This window comes from Saccoglossus kowalevskii, chromosome 17, assembly GCF_978046115.1.
Source record: "Saccoglossus kowalevskii chromosome 17, keSacKowa6.1, whole genome shotgun sequence".
NCBI lineage: Eukaryota > Metazoa > Hemichordata > Enteropneusta > Harrimaniidae > Saccoglossus > Saccoglossus kowalevskii.
The window spans coordinates 14382373-14398977 of NC_140657.1; the positions used below are offsets into that span (position 1 = coordinate 14382373).

A 16605-nucleotide genomic window follows, 5' to 3' on the forward strand; every position below is an offset into this window, starting at 1 on the left:
TAAAAAACTATCTACAAATAAAAAATAGATCCAAATAAAATAAAATGAAATATATTAGAAAACAAAAATGAAAAAAAGCCAAAACAAGGATCTTATTTTAATCTGATTGGAGTAGGCTTCTACATTAATCAGTTGAAGTTGCAGTGGTTAGTGATTTGCTGTTGCACCAATACACGTACTAGTATCCTACAAGTTGCGCCCTCTAGCGAGAAGATGCTACTATGTATCGACTCGTCGCTAGAGGGCTGATTGGGAGTGAGTCCGGGGATAATGTCCGGATGGAGTACAGATAGAGGTGATTCTAAATCGGATATCAGGTACCAGAGTCAACCTAGGTGGACATCAACTTTCATCTAAGACGGTTGTGCCACGTTTATTTATGTTTCTATAACACCCAAATGGTCGTAATTATGATCTAAGATTGTTACACTGAAAGTTCAAAACAGTCGTAAACTGAAAGGATGAACACATTTCAAGAATTGTCTGAGTTTTGCGCGAGCTGCGTCACTTCAAATGCTGTAAACTTGAATGTTCATACTCGGCGTATATGAATATATAATTAGCTAAATTAAAGTAATATATTTATCGTGATTTTTATTTTTTTCTGTCGATATTTGAGCACTTTTTGTATGGGGGGGCTAGGTATTTGTCTTTACGAAAGCAGTGTTCACTTGTGTGAAATTTTCCTCACATCTATGGCCATTTTCTCCTAACATGAGTGCAAAGCGAATGTGTCTATTATTAAAGATCGAAATCGTGGGACATCATTTCCGGAGAATTCAAATAATGGGTATATTCGACAATCTTCGGCTACGCTTCAAACAACTGAACAATGTAGGTAAAAGCGTGGCTGACACGAGGGCGACCCGACGATTAGGCGTTATCTGGGTTTTAAAAACATAAAACGCCAAAAAGCGGAGAAGCGAGCCAAAATAAAATCTAAATATAAAACCATTACTCTCCCTGATTCAGAAACTGATTAGACGAATACTTATTGACGGCTATGATGAATGTGCAAATCTGAGATTCGTTCTAAATTCTGACTGAGAAGATACATTCATACAATGGAAAGAGTTCACCTGCTTCACGTTTTCATACAAAAATAGCGAATCAAATACTACTATGAAGTGAAGTCCAATGAAATATTGAAAAAAGCAGTAAATGGTCCAGGACAGATTTAGATAACATGAATGAAACGCAGATAATTAATACAAACAAAATACTAACATCTTCTGAGCAAATTATGAAAGAACAATGTATTGATTATTGGAATGACAATTAAAAAAAGTAAATTACTATTTGAAGTTATCATGACAAATTTCACCTTCGCGACGAATGACAAACTTGTATATTTAATGAGTGACGAAATTATTAACGTGGACATTGCATTTGCTAATATTATTTCAATATTAATTCAAAACAAGAGAGTAAAACCTCAATTCGTAGAAATACTTGATAAGCTGTTTGTTTGTTTATATTATTGTACTGTATTTTTTTGTAATGTAACCATTTTAATTCCTCCTGAGATGATTATGCGTTTTCAATAAAGTTTAAATTTGTCTGAGCTTCAGTGGTCTGAGTCTGATGCGGTGACCATGCATGTCGCCGTTCTATTCCTCCTATACATGCCACGAGAAAAAAATGATTTTTATCTGGCTACGATGTCTTTGAAATTATTCGGCATGTTTTGTCAGAGCACGTGTCAATGTGTTTGTTTTATGGACTTATACTCACCAGTACCTATTGTTTATTCATGTGTAGTTTTCATAGGAATAATTTTCTTGGAGGAGCTTCACAGTATATTGTGTAAGATTGTCGCCATCGATAGACTGGGCGTATATAGCCAAAACTATGAACACTAATATTAAGGCCAAAAAAAAAACTTATGTTTCCCTCAAGTCGGAAAATTGAAAAATTGGGTCGGTCGGTCGGATTTTTTTTTTTTTTTTGTAAATTCAATAAAATTTTGTGCATTTCATGTATTAAAAATTATATTTACTACTAAAAATAATGATTAAAAATAATGTTTTTATATAATTAAGAAAATACTAATATTTTTAATATTGTGCACCAACTATCCGTCGAATCGCAAATGTCAAAATGGCCTGAAATGCAAAAGACGTTTGCTCTTCAGACTTCATAGTATACGGAACATGTCAGAGAAATACAAATCAACCCGAGGTTCAAAGTCGCCACTTTCCTGGGGATCAAACAACGGTCCGGAATCGTTAATTTTTAGAGGAAATACTTGTTTACTGTTTAAAATGGTGAGTTTTTAATATTTGAGCCTATTAAAAAAAAAAAAAAAAACCGCGACCCGATAATTCATATTTTCCGGTCGGTCGCTGAGGGCAACAAAACAAGTTTTTTGGGCCTAAGATCGAACTAAGGACTATATAGGGACCAGGACACGTAATTTTATAATATTAGTGTATTTTATCTCGTTGTAACAGTACATAGCTTCATGAAAACAAATACAATTTAGAAACACAAAATATTCTTCAACTGTTATACCACTAAAGCATACTTTCAAAATAACAGCTCTAAGCTAGGAATGTATATACCCACACTTGAATAGAGTAAACTTATTTTATATATAATACCGCGCGACTCACGTGAACCACGAGAACAGAAAAACAACCAAGATGGTGACCTCAGCAATATCTTTCAACAGTGACTTCTTGTAATTCAGTTTTAATTATTTCGGGAAAACAACTTCTCTATGAGTCACGTGATCAGGTTTGAGTAAAATAAGTAATATTTAATTTCATAACCAATAGAAACAGAATAACAATGAGTCAAAATATACATAAAATAAACCGGATCGTCATCAATTAAAAAAAGAAACATATAAAAACAATACAATGAGAATACATGGCCTCAATCGCTACAATTGTTGCATACACGTTAAATAGCATCGTATAATTAAGATTATATTTAAGTTCAACTTACTTATGGAAGCCCTACAATAAAACACGACATTGTTATTTGCTTTACATCAGTTTTCACGCCGTGGCATGGCACCCAGGTTATAAGCGTGTACGCTGTGCGCTCTCATGCAGTCAATATTTTAATTTCAGCGGCCCCTCCAACTACTGCTACTGTGATTCTACCTCAGGTGCTCGCTTGCGTGTCCCGCGTATCATTCCAACCAAATGCCGTTGAGGGCAGTACACATAAGTTGGAATTCGCAGGAAATGTTGAGACTATACTATAACATGCATTTAGGCGAGAAAAATATGATATTCCTGCCGATCGCACCCTGATATATAATAATGTCATTTCACCGGAAATATGCATAACATTATCTATGAAGGACAATATGCCGCATTTTGATTTACATCGCTGACTAACTTTAAAGGGGGCAGAGGTGTGGCTTTTGACACACTGTACATGACATTTGAGATCTATGAATGAATTCTGTCGATAAAAACAACTTGTATGTGCTGCGAAATGTCCTAAATATCGGGTATAAAACGGGCTGTGAAGCAGACGACAAACATCCGCTTTGCCTGGCGTTATTTCGCCTCTAGAGGGCCAGTTAACTGACAACTTAAAAGTTGTAACATGGCGAGGTGTTGTACGTATGAATGCCATAACGATTCATGTAAGTACAGCGTTCTGGCTATAGTAAACAATGGGTGAATACATATTGTACGAGTTAAAACTAAATTAGAAATATGCTAAAGAGTTTCTACTAGTAGTAATTGCAATACAAACTGACAAACGTGGTGATATTTATTTCTGTACATCACCACGTGTGGGCGTTGTATTTCTACAGCGAAACATTGGAACTGTTCGTGTATCCGCGCAAAGGACCATGGGAGTTTCCAAAGTCAAAGGTAAACAACCCCGTGACACGGGGTGTATTTGTTTTAGGTTTTGAGGTGCATTATATTCAAGTAACCACATAGTACAGAGGCGGTGGCAGCTTTTTTTGACTGTGGGGGCGAAGATTTTATGTGAATGTCATTTTATGTGAATGAATGTCAACGCGACCTTTCTTGGGGGTTCGGGGCATGCTCCCCCGGTAAAATTTTGAAATCTAGACCCTCTGAAACGCTGTTTCCTGCATTTTGGGGAGCAAATTTTGATGGTACACTTAGGTATATATCTCTTACGTTGGGCCGCACGGTGTGCATTTCTACCGACATTTGCGGTGGATTTTAGTGACAGATATAGATGAGTGTTTCACGACCGCCCCCACTGCCCCCACGGTGCCGCCACCACTGTAGTATGTGCCCCGCTCGTGACACCAGCCAATACATTCAGAACGCGCATGCGTCTGATGTAAGCAGGCACGCTCAAGTTTATTAGGCGCACTTTTCACAATATGGGTCTTCGTTCTTCTTGAAGAAGGATTCGCCCTCCAGCGATTTTTCGCATCCCTAAAAAACAAAAGACACGGTTAATTCTGTGAAACATTTGTTCGGTATTTTATGTGTCTTGTAAAAACAATGAAAAGTTGCAGTAATGTCCTTGTTGCAACCACGGTTACTAAAAACCGTGTTGCATCCTAGTACATGGTAAGCCCCGTCGTTATATACTGCGCCCTCGTCGTTGTGTTTTAGACATTTTAACGCGTAACACAGGGGCATCGTCCGATCACCCTCCCCAAAAGTTACCCCTAACTGCATAATGTTTTCACCGTTCGCCAGGCGCGCCCCGTCAGCCCACAACAAACAAATTGACAAATCAATTGACAAACTCAGCCCACCGGAGGTCTATTTCGGTCCCGTCAATAGGAGCGCCCCACCCCTTTATACCGAATTTCTGGATCCACCAGAAACCCTGCTCACCTTGCATTTAAAACACCCATGATGCCATGCGTATCCTAAGGCCTTTATCCACTTGTTTTCTATCGCCTCCTTGCATCCATGACATTCCGTCGGCTTCTGTTCACCTCCCATAAATATCTTCTCATAATCTGTCAAATTTAGACAAACAACCCCGCGTTAATTTCTGAAGTATCCACCACTGTCTCAATTATCTCCTGATGCGCCCTCATAGTTGAGTTCTACAATTTACAAGAAATTCAACGTCGGACGAAAAAGGTAATATTTATTGAAAACAAAACATTTATTTGAAATGTGAAGTCAACACATGTTTACATTTTATCTATTCAATATGTTATGTGATAAACGATTAGTGGGGCATGTCCTCGCAAAATGAACTCCACGACGCCTCGATTTTGATATGGTCCCATGCGACGTACTAGTATTGAACGCGTGTAAATACATTGTTTGTGTACATGGCTGAGAACGTATGCTACACGACGAACGCCGTCCTTTAAAGGGCGGTAGTCGTCGCGCTACGCATCCGCGAGATATATGGGTCTCATTACTCTCCATCCCAGAGTTCTTAGCGCAGTCAGGCTAACACCTCTGCCACACATGACTTTCACGCTATGATTGGCCACATATCAAAAAGCAGGTGTTGTTCAGTTATTCAAGACGGCGGCCCATACCCAGTTGGCAAGGAAACTATTAAATCTTTCTCTTCCCACACACTTTTCATAACTGCTTTAGTTTCAATTCCACGTCAGAATTGTATTCATTTTAAACACGTTTTAAAGTTCCCGCGAACTCCGCCATATTTAAATATAGTTCGGGTTTGACCCTAACAATGACCCTTGATTTACATAAATGCATAATCAAGCGTGGCAGAGGTGATTTGAAGAATCGTGCGTGGAGATTGGGGTCTCATATATACAAAGATGGCGACTTTGACTGTTGCGCAGACCAATGAGTGCTAACTGAGATGTACACAAGCTTTAATTAGATATTGTTCAGGTGATTGGAAGGTATCGAAGGAGTCACCGACTGTAATTAGTGCAAGTCGCGCCCAGGTCAAAACTCATACTTGTGCTTACCATTAGAAGAGCGCATTGGATTGTGGGAAAAACAATGTTTATTAACACAAATGCGCATCGCAACGACCACCACCCTTTAAGCTTGCAAAAAGTACGACCACACGTAAATACTCCCATGGAACGATTAATTGACTTCGGGTAGACGTTCTGAACTCCAATTCAATTACAACTTCCCCTCCTTTACATGCAAACAAAAGAGGGATTCCTAAACGAAACCACAAGACTCACAATGGATACATTCTATGTGTCCTTTCATTCAGTATGAAACCTATTAAACTGATCTGCTCGATTGAACATTTCGTGACCAGACTTTATAAGTGTCTTATTATTTTCCCGTCTACGCCGTCCCATAGCAGTACCGTGGCAATAAAGCTGTTGGTCCGTAGTAATAAAGTTGGGGACTTTGGCGGGAAGCTGTCGTTAGCTGCAGTATATGCCGTTAGACAGAATTTGACGTCGCTCATAATTAATGCATAAATTAAATTTGTTCAATTTTATACAAAAAAAAAAAAGAAACCAGTAGCAGATCCAGCAAGAAAGACTTGTCGGATGACTTACCAGGTTTGCAATACGGCTTTCCTTCTTTATGGAAGAAAGGACCATCGAACGGCTTCTTACACTCGGCGCATACAAAACATTTAGTATGCCATTTCTTTTCCATAGCGGAAATAATCTCCTAATAGAAAAGTACACGAGAATAGTATAATACCGCTGTTGACCATTGCCCCGACTACCTACCGTAGTTCCTGGCGTTCAGTGAATGACAAGTACAAATGGGAGTTTGACTGATCAACCAGAATGCCGGTAAAAAAAAAACAAAAAAAACATTACTTTGTGCCAAGATGGAATTCTATTAGTTGTATGTTTATTTCATTCATAGTGTGAAATAAGTGGAACGTAAAATCATATTTAGCATTTTGGATTACATGCATCTTGTGGAAAAAATACTGGTCATCAAATACAATGTATTTATCGAAGCATACGAACCAGGAGCGCCGACTTACCCCGATAACCGACTCATCGCACCCAGCACACTTGGGAGCTTGTTTCTCGTAGTCTTCCACGCAGAGAACGCCTCCGTCTTTGGTTTCGTAGAATTTTTTCACTTCCTGTTTGCAGACATCGCATATTTGAGGGCCGCTACGGAGAGGGTAGAGTTCAATTAATTAGCGTCTGCTGCGGGGGATGAGTGTCACTAGGAAACAACTAGACATTTAAACGACAGATAATTGTACCAATATCAATCCGAATTTTATTATCGAATGTTTAAATTTAATCATCATGTCCCATAATTAACAATCCCATTGGTTGACAGTTTTCTCTTTTAATGTGACCAGGCCACCAATTTAAAGCGAGAGGGTCGCACCTGCGCACGTGCATGAATTGAGTAGACTATGGTTTTCAAGTTTCCAACGATTCCATCAGATCGGAATAAATCTGTCACCACGAGTTGAATAGAATTATGACCCATCGGCTGCTTTGTAAACCATATCTTGTCGGATTCTTCGTATTTGCGCCGGGGTTTCACGTAGAATGCTTTATGTTTTCCCTCGGGTGGGCAAAATGATGTGTACTTCTTGTACATTCTAATATGGTAGACGATTGTTTGTTAACAATGAGAGGCTTTTTTTTCTTGTTACCATTTGTTTTTCAGTTGTGTGTGGCTTACTTTTGTTATTATTTTTAAGTGTTTCTTATTGTTATTATTATTGGGTAAATAACAGAGAACGCTTGACATTAACAACAACTTACATTCGTTTCGCCGACTTTTCTTCTTCGTCGTCATCAACCGGGCCACTGTAAAAATAACGATATTGTTATTCATGTTAGGATCCATCTTGGTTAGAGCGCGGTGGTCGTCGCGCAGCGCGTGTTCGAATTTCATGTAAACAAACAATGTATTTTACACGCGTTGTGTACGTCGCTATGAGTCTCACATCGAACAGGACGCGGCGCGACGACCACCGCCCTTATGTCTGTCACTTCTCATCAAATTTGCCACAGTCGTCACGCGGCGCGTGTTCGAATTACGTGGCAAGATTCCACTGACGCGAACTTGATAAAAACAAGCAGCCTATCGGCTGAGATAGCTCCGCTGTTAGAAATGCACATTTCAATAAAAGAACTGAAGACATCATCAGAAAATGAACAATATGTATAGTATCAAAGCAGTCGGACTTTTTTAACAAAAAGTCGAAAATATCACTTTCTACCAAAAATGACCAAAATATTCACCAAAATTAGAGAATTGAAGATATCATCACGAAATGAACAAATCTGAGAAAGGTCTACATGTAGTATCTATATATGTAATATCAAAGCAATTGAACTTTTGGTTTTTAACAAGAAGTCGAAAATATCACTTTTTACCAAATATGCCAAAAATATTCACCAAAATTATAGAATCCAAGATATCATCACGAAATGAACAAATCTGAGAAAGGTCTACATGTAGTATCTAAATATGTAATATCAAAGCAATTGAACTATTGGTTTTTAACAAGAAGTCGAAAATATCACTTTTTACCAAAAATTACAAAAATATTCACGAAAATTAGAGAATTGAAGACATCATCACAAAATGAACAAATCTGAGAGAGGTCCACATGTAGTACCTATATATGTAATATCAAAGCAATTGGACTTGCGGTTTTTAACACGAAGTCGAAAATATCACTTTTTACCAAAAATGATAAAAATATTCACCAAAATTAGAGAATTAAAGATATCATTACAAAGTGAACAATTCTGAGAGAGGTCCACATGTAGTACCTATATATGTAATATCAAAGCAATTGCACTTGCGGTTTTTAACAAGAAGTTGAAAATATCACTTTTTACCAAAAATGACAAAAATATTCACCAAAATTAGAGAATTAAAGATATCATTACAAAATGAACAATTCTGAGAGAGGTCCACATGTAGTACCTATTTATGTAATATCAAAGCAATTGCGCTTGCGGTTTTTAACAAGAAGTTGAAAATATCACTTTTTACCAAAAATGACAAAAATATTCACCAAAATTAGAGAATTAAAGATATCATTACAAAATGAACAAATCTGAGAGAGGTCCACATGTAGTACCTATTTATGTAATATCAAAGCAATTGCACTTGCGGTTTTTAACAAGAAGTTGAAAATATCACTTTTTACCAAAAATGACAAAAATATTCACCAAAATTAGAGAATTGAAGACATCAACATGAAATGAACAAACCTAAGAGAGGTCTACCCAAGGTACATATACACCAAGTATCAAAGCATTCAGGCTTGTAGTTTTCAAGAAGAAGTCGAAAAAGTAAAACATTGACACGGACGACGGACGACGGACGACGACGACGGACGACGACGGACAATCAGTCATATGATAAGCTCCGCTCGACAAAGTCGACAGCTGAGCTAAAAAAAACTGTTTGAGGGCGTTATTACCTTGCCGGGAAGACATTATTTTCATATTGTCCTTTTATGTTGCCAGCAGGTAGATAATGACCGACAATAAAAATCTTTCCATCAGCATTCTTTGTTTTACCAATCCCGAACTCCGTACTGCTCTTCCACACCATCTGTGTGAAATGTCCTAATTTAAATAAACACGTTGAAAATAAAAAATAAAAAAAAATAAAAAAAGGGCAAATAATTTTCAAATAAGTTACGACTTCGTTCAGTCACCGTGGCAGATAACACTTTGATGAGATTGCTATCCCATGGTAAATGTATGTATCGGTACGTTTCTTCGAAAGAAAAACGAATAAATTAGAAGCCTATTCATAAATAAAACGACAATGTTCATTGGGTTATTATTTACTGCCATGGAGCTAGTGCCTCATGGCACCCTGAAATAGCATTTTTTGTAGTTTCAAAAATCGCTACTTTTATAACAATTCCATAAAACATAATGTTTTGATACAATACGTTAGGCCAGCAAAAAGAAATCCATCAGACACAATATATAATTTTTTCAGCCTATGTCACCAGCCTATAATTTGATATATGGTACAATATCTGTGGTATTGAAACGTTATAATACTGACAAAATGGCCACTCTGTCCTCTAACATACAACATCATTGTCTCGGAATTTAAGCTGGTGAACCCCAACTTTTTTAAGTCAATATCATTACATTGCCCGGGGAACATTTATTGCAAAATGAATAAATTTTCAATATTTTCTATTATAGGTAGACTTCTACTTTAACTTACTCCTACCATTCATATAAATAGCGCCATCGCGCGACAAATCACTCAAATGACATAATAATGAGAACAAGGAACGTTGTTATTTTCCCCGTCAATATCTTTTTTGATCTGAGGTCACCAATCAATAAAACAGATCTTTCAAAAATTCTATTATGCTCGCATCCTAAATTACGGACGACTACACAACCAAGTTATTTACAAAATCGTGTCTAATTGGCTGGCCAACCCTAACACATAGCAGTCAGACCAATCAGATAGCTTATTAGTGGACAGGTTTTTCAGGCGTATCAAATTCTGCCTAAGATATAAATAAGCTTTGACTCTACTGTAAAACTGGGAATCTTTGAGTTTGGTGATTACATAGGCGTTACACCATAATGAAATTATTTGTTTGTACGCAGGGAAATAAAGGAGTAATTTTGTTCTCCATGATGGCCGCCAATACGTGTTAATTTATAGAAAGTACAGCGAAACCCCGTTTGGTAAGGTTGGGTATCCAAATCACCGTCCCTCAACACCTGAGGGACGGTGCTCAAATGTTCCAATCAAATTAATATAATGGTGTATAACCTTTCAACTATGATATCGGATCAGCGGCAGCACACATACATCCATTCAACGGAAGTAGACTTGGACTGTTTACAATGATAACGGCGACAGATATATCTTACGATGGTAAGGCGTATCTGGTGGCCATGCACTAACACCCAGTAAAGTAATATTGGGCTCAAGGTCATGGCTAGCTGCAGAGCTCATTCATTCGATGATGAAATGAAACAAAATTCTTTAAAAATCCGAATTCTGAATGAACACTAATAATTGTGAACTATATGATAAATTCCTTGCAGGTGCAATGTGTATATAATAATAAATTTAAATTATATCGATAGATTGGCCGACTGTAAATATAACTGTAATATAACGTCAGCATTTCAGTTTCTATCATGATATATTGACGACTACCACAGCTGTTATTTACGATGTCCCGGATGTTGGTATCACGTGGTATAGAAACGTTACAAGACAGGTATGCCGTAATTAAGTGCGCGGGGTTATAGTTATTGTCATACTCACTATTGCCAAAACAGTGTTTTATTAAATGGGAAGTTTAGTTTGTACATGGTATGATTGGGCTCTGGGAAGAGAATTTGAGGAATAGTATCGAAATGAACAACCCGCGTTTTTTTATTGAAGTAATTTTATTGGGAATGTCGACAGATTTAATTAAAGAAACTGTCAGATGATTGTCACGTGATCACAGTTTTATCTTTATTTTTATTCATGGAGCTCCATGCTCTATTGTTAACGAGACTGTGTTGTACCATAGACTCTCTTTCTAAGGTCTATAGTTGTCGTTGTGTCGTCACCGGAAGCGCTGTCCCAGCACAAACCTGTGTCATATGACGCCTCACTAGCCGATTTTGGCTAAAATTCCGCTCCGCCGCCTCTTTATAATAGTATTCATACGCGGAACTTGATATTGCTTTTTACAATTTGGGTTGCCTTTGAATCACATATTTTAGTGAAATATTGTTTATAGAGTGAAATATTATTGTCATACATAATTCAATCTTTGAAACAACAGAAACTAACACATAATAACGATAATCAAATTTGTGTTTGAAGTTCGAAAGTAGTTGCGTTATTTCCGGTTTCAACTAGCTCGAAAATAGAACGTCCTTGAGCGCAATAAAATCACGCGTAGAACTCCATCCGAACCAGACTCTAGCAGCGTAAACTTATTGCAATTTGCGCAATTTGGGCCCAGTTTGATCTTACAAGTTTTCTAAGTTTCATTTATCATTATTTAGTAAACAGGTCTCTGGAACGATTAAATATATCCGTAAAATACGTGCCAATCGACGATTGACTTCGAAACGTTCGAAATTTCGAACAAACTCCCGGCACACCTTGCGCGATATGCGTCAGATCGGTGTAGAAGACGCCGAACTACAGCGTCAATGCTATAGTTGTAGCTTGGGAGCAGCGAAATGCATGCCGGTAGACCATAGACCGAAAACAAGAAGCTATGGGTATGAGCACTTATACTAGTGGATATAATTATCAATTCGACACGCGATCAAATTTTAGGAGGCAGATGCTTTACACAGCCAGTCACTGCAATCATCGCTGAAAGAATGACTGAAAATCACAGATATTCCAGTATGATACGAGCAAATGAAGATTCAGTCTGAAATCACGTGGTCTGAAATCTAGCCTGACAAGGTCGCGTGAGTTGCGCCCTCCGCGGTGCTCCAAACCCAACATGCCGTTCGGCCGGCGAGGGCGTCAATCGCGCCTACATGTCAGGCTATCCGAAATCGTGCTGCGGTCATTATTCAACTGAAATGTCCTCCTAACACAACCCCGTTGTAGTAGTTTGGTGGTATATTTCGGTCTCTTTACCGGGAACTGAATAGAAATGTTCACTGTTAATATTTAGGAAATACATGTAGATACACCAGTCTTTCACTGTAAACTATCCCCGAATCAAGTGTCGGTTTAGTGTTCCTCGTAACAATGGCAAGAGCCAAGGGCAATAACTACAGCCAATTTCACTTTCAGCCAATCATTTCGCTTAATTATACGCGTTTCAATCTTGCTGAACGCCGGCCTGAACAGAGAATGAATGTTTTTTTCAGGCAACTTCACATCACTTCAAATGTTTCAATATTTGTAAATGTTTTTTTTTTCAATTTTTATCTTTGATTTAATTTTTCGAGAAATGAGGCCATGAAAACAACTTTCTCTACAACGTTTTAAAACATGTGTGTTTATATAGAAGGATATACGGCTTCGGACACGGTGATTAGTATTTTTTTTCACGTGCATTCAAGTTACAAATTGAAGTTGGTTGACGCAATATCGTAGTGGTTAAAAAAAGTAACATTTTAGGATTTTGTATTGTGGCGTTATATCTAGAGTCAAAGACATATAATCAAGATTAAGTTTGAAAGATGGGTCATGGGTCATGGGTCATGGGGCTCGGAGACATATGCATTACAACTTACGTGCACTGCATTAAACAATACCACCAGACAGAATAAAATAAAATAAAATATATAATTACGAATCTGCTGGGAATAATCAATTAGTACAACTCATCATCAATGAATATTCGGTCATTGACATATTAAAAAAAAGGCTTCTATTTTACGTTTAATAATTAAAACGGCAGAGGTTCGATGATCTCAGGTGCATCAATCAAATTTAAATTAGAATACTTGTTTACCCCAGGGTCTGTCTGGATTATTGACATTCTCCACAAAACATGTCAATTGACACGTAATGTATTTGGAGATGGGAGGATATTTTCACTGAGGTGACTGGATGGAAAATTTCGGAAAGACTATATTTTCATGTGCTAGTCAAAGTGTCGTTCATTTCACTGTGAAATGTGTATGGACTCTCGGGCACTATTTCCCATCATGCATTTAATCTTTCAGTGTCGATCTTTCTCTAAAAAATGTCGTTTTTTATTATCTATTTCTAGCCGCCCAGCGTATATATTGGTTCGACCCTTGGCGTGGGCGTCATGCACTATCCGTCTTTATGCACGCTCGTGTTCATCGACGAGGCGGGAGCTAGCCGACCGCATAAATGATGAGACAGTTTCCATGGCGACGGGAATCCTATTGTTAGGTTACTCCGTGTCATAACGGTGCATGGTATTGCTAATAAACTGTCATCATTCAGGTACACTATATTTGTTTCACGTTATTGAGTTAATGTTGCGTCGCGAGTAACAACCGTTGCTAAGAGATAGTGTCTAGACTCTGAATCCGAGAACTAATTGGGAAAATATAAAGAACGACGAATGTGATGTGAATAATAATCATCCTTTTCACGTCATAATCGACATATATGTGTGTTCTTTAAAAAAATAATGGTGAAATTCAAGAACTAAGCTCCTATGTCTATTCTGAACGATACTTTCACTATTTGCACCATTAGTTGACATTATGATAATTGCCCAATTGAGAACTATTAAACGAGTCAAATTCCTCAATTTGTCGTGGAATGTCATACACTGTCTGTTAAAGTCGCGTCGACGGGTACTTGTAACAAACCACTTGCTTGGGTTTATTATCGCGGGCAACTAAAACAAAACAAATATAATTTCGTTAATTTCCAGGAAACGACGCTCTTTCTCGCGATCGCTTGGCGGTGGTGGCATTTGGTCACGTGATTCGCATTCGAATAAGCTCAATTCGTCTCTGTAGGGAACTGAATTATTCATTGCCAAGATGATTCATCATAATCATAATGAGTGTCTGTCGAATGAGAACAACTAAATGTTATATACTACCTATATCAGATCAATGTCACATCACTGTCCATCAAAGTCACGTGATTTAAAATGCATCTCATTCAGTAAGTCTTAGTGCATGATGTGTACCATATATCGCTAAACACAAAATACACGTACTAGTATTCATTTTTGGAATACTTTTGGCGTATCTGTCGAAACGTTTCGTCAATTTTAATTATTAAGAAATTTATTGTAATTTGTCTATTGCCTAGCAGTCCTACGTCACTAATGACGTCGTATATTTTGAGTAATTGTATTACCTCCTGCACCCCACACTGGATTATCAAAGTCGTACTTCTTGTAGTCTTTGTACCACATAATAGAAACGTCCTTGCCTGAAATTGACAATTAAATTAACATAAAATTAGCATATTTAACGTAATATTATAGATTCATTATTCTGGGTGTTTTTTTGTTTTTTTGTAAATATAAATGCTAGTGGGCCCTCGTAGGTTAATGTCCTCGGCGATGAAAGGGGCGTCACGTTATGAGCTGTTATCCGGGACTCTCTAAAACATGCTAACAGAGTGGGTGACAATATCGTCACGGTGTACTCCAAAATTATTTTCCCGTCATCCAGAAACACAATCAGCGAATATTTGAAAAATGAACTCAGTGTGTCCTCGTTTTTTCCATCGTATTAACATGTTTGAAAATAACCAGTCTAAATAATTCAACCTTTTTTGAGCCATCTGCCGCTGCATGTGACGCAATTACTAGTATGGCACTACTGCAATGACGGCCATTTTGAACACTCGTACAGTCCGTCATCTCTACATACATAAAAAATGAAAAATCCGAAATCCACCAACCTCACCACTTACAAAATCGCGGTTAAATACTATTAGCAGAGAACAATACCAGAGAACAATACGTAAGAACTATGCTCATATACAATGCGTATCGTACTCGTTAAATTTACCGACGTGACATCATCACGTATATTAGTGACAACGTGCCTGGGCAACGGTGTTGTTCGTTAGTTGTGGCGATTAATAATATTGCACATCACTCGTCGGCGTTCATGAGCGCGTACCACGTTTAGAGCTGAATGACTCTTCAGTAAGTTCATGTCGTTCGCCATTCATGTGACGTTAACAAGCTTTCGAATGTAGGTAAGGGGCGTTAATGGAAGGTGTTCTGAATAGCTTATAATGTAGTGGGAAGCGAGGGATGGAAACCCGAATATTAATTTTGGCCAGAATTATTGTTGGAGATATTATTGTATGTAGATTATCGATATCCATATTACCATATGTCGCGTGTAAGGGGCGTGGTGCTTATTTAAAAGTCGGTTCTCCCGTGGACCCTGCAAGATTATGGTTCTCCGCGCTGCGTTCATTGACTTTGTACTTACCAGACATATCATAGTCCCCACTGCCGCTCCCAGAAGCGCAGTTCTCGCCGTACTCTGTTTTGTCACTGTGTTCAAGCGTTCCCAACTTAGCAAGTTCCTCCGCCCATTTCTGGGCATCTGCCGCGATAATCTGACTGTATTTCAACTCCGGCACCCCGTGGCGTCTTCGGTACCGGTTATGGGTTTCCAGGGCTTCTTTCTCAAATTCGTTCATCTTGGAGCTGTATTTTACCCAAATAAAAAACAGGTCAACACTGTCAAAACTTCAAAAAGGCTAATGTACAATTGATAAACGTAGTCTGTTCAGGTCTTCTGGGGCAGTTTGTGTATCAATCGGGTTAAACCTTTCAGTGGTTGTACGATCGATCACGGCGCGCCCACCAAAATGTCAACTCCACTTGATTAATCGTTGTTGTTGAATAGAGTTGGAAACTGACAATGGGTTACTTTACCTTCAAGCTTGATCGCAATATGTTGGACTTCGCTAACGCTCAGACCGCAACCGTGACGGCAGTAAAAATTCGCACTGTGTGATGTGTGTGGTATACCTATTAAAGCAGGTACAGGGGGGTATACTCCTATGACGCAAAGAGCAAAGCCCGGGGGCAGTGATGGCAGTCGGCCTTGTTCACATCATTATATATTTTCCAACAACTATTTCCGGCGGAGATTCGGATAAGTTTAAAATGTTAAATATCAAATACATGATATCAAAGTGTTGTATTCATGTTGCCAGACTCACTGATTAATTCAGTGGGACACACAGACCATTTCGGGTGAATTTGATGATGACGTCACGGTGTTGTTATATATTACTATTTTAGTAATCTTTATATTACTTGGGCGGGGGGGGGGGGTCTATTTTT

General features: G+C 38.2%; 1 protein-coding gene across 1 annotated transcript; it reads right to left on the reverse strand.

Annotated features, from left to right (window-relative positions):
* Positions 1 to 2416: 2416 nt before the first annotated feature.
* LOC100371303 (uncharacterized) lies at positions 2417 to 16279 on the reverse strand. Its single transcript, XM_002733005.4, has 9 exons — positions 16192 to 16279; positions 15740 to 15960; positions 14643 to 14717; positions 9304 to 9451; positions 7625 to 7669; positions 6877 to 7012; positions 6431 to 6548; positions 4800 to 4927; positions 2417 to 4388 (listed from the first exon to the last, which is right to left on the reverse strand). Exons 2-9 carry the CDS (start codon positions 15951 to 15953, stop codon positions 4314 to 4316), a joined length of 939 nt encoding a protein of 312 aa, XP_002733051.1. The 5' UTR covers positions 15954 to 15960; positions 16192 to 16279; the 3' UTR covers positions 2417 to 4313.
* Positions 16280 to 16605: the final 326 nt, after the last annotated feature.

Coding starts and splice junctions, on each gene's coding strand:
- LOC100371303 (XM_002733005.4), bottom strand. CDS start 15,953: ATGAACGAATTTGAGAAAGAAGCCCTGGAAACCCATAACCGGTACCGA. Junction 6,549..6,876: donor GCGATGAGTCGGTTATCGGG/GTAAGTCGGCGC, acceptor CTTTTCTATTAG/GAGATTATTTCCGCTATGGA. Junction 4,928..6,430: donor AAAGCCGTATTGCAAACCTG/GTAAGTCATCCG, acceptor TAAATTTGACAG/ATTATGAGAAGATATTTATG.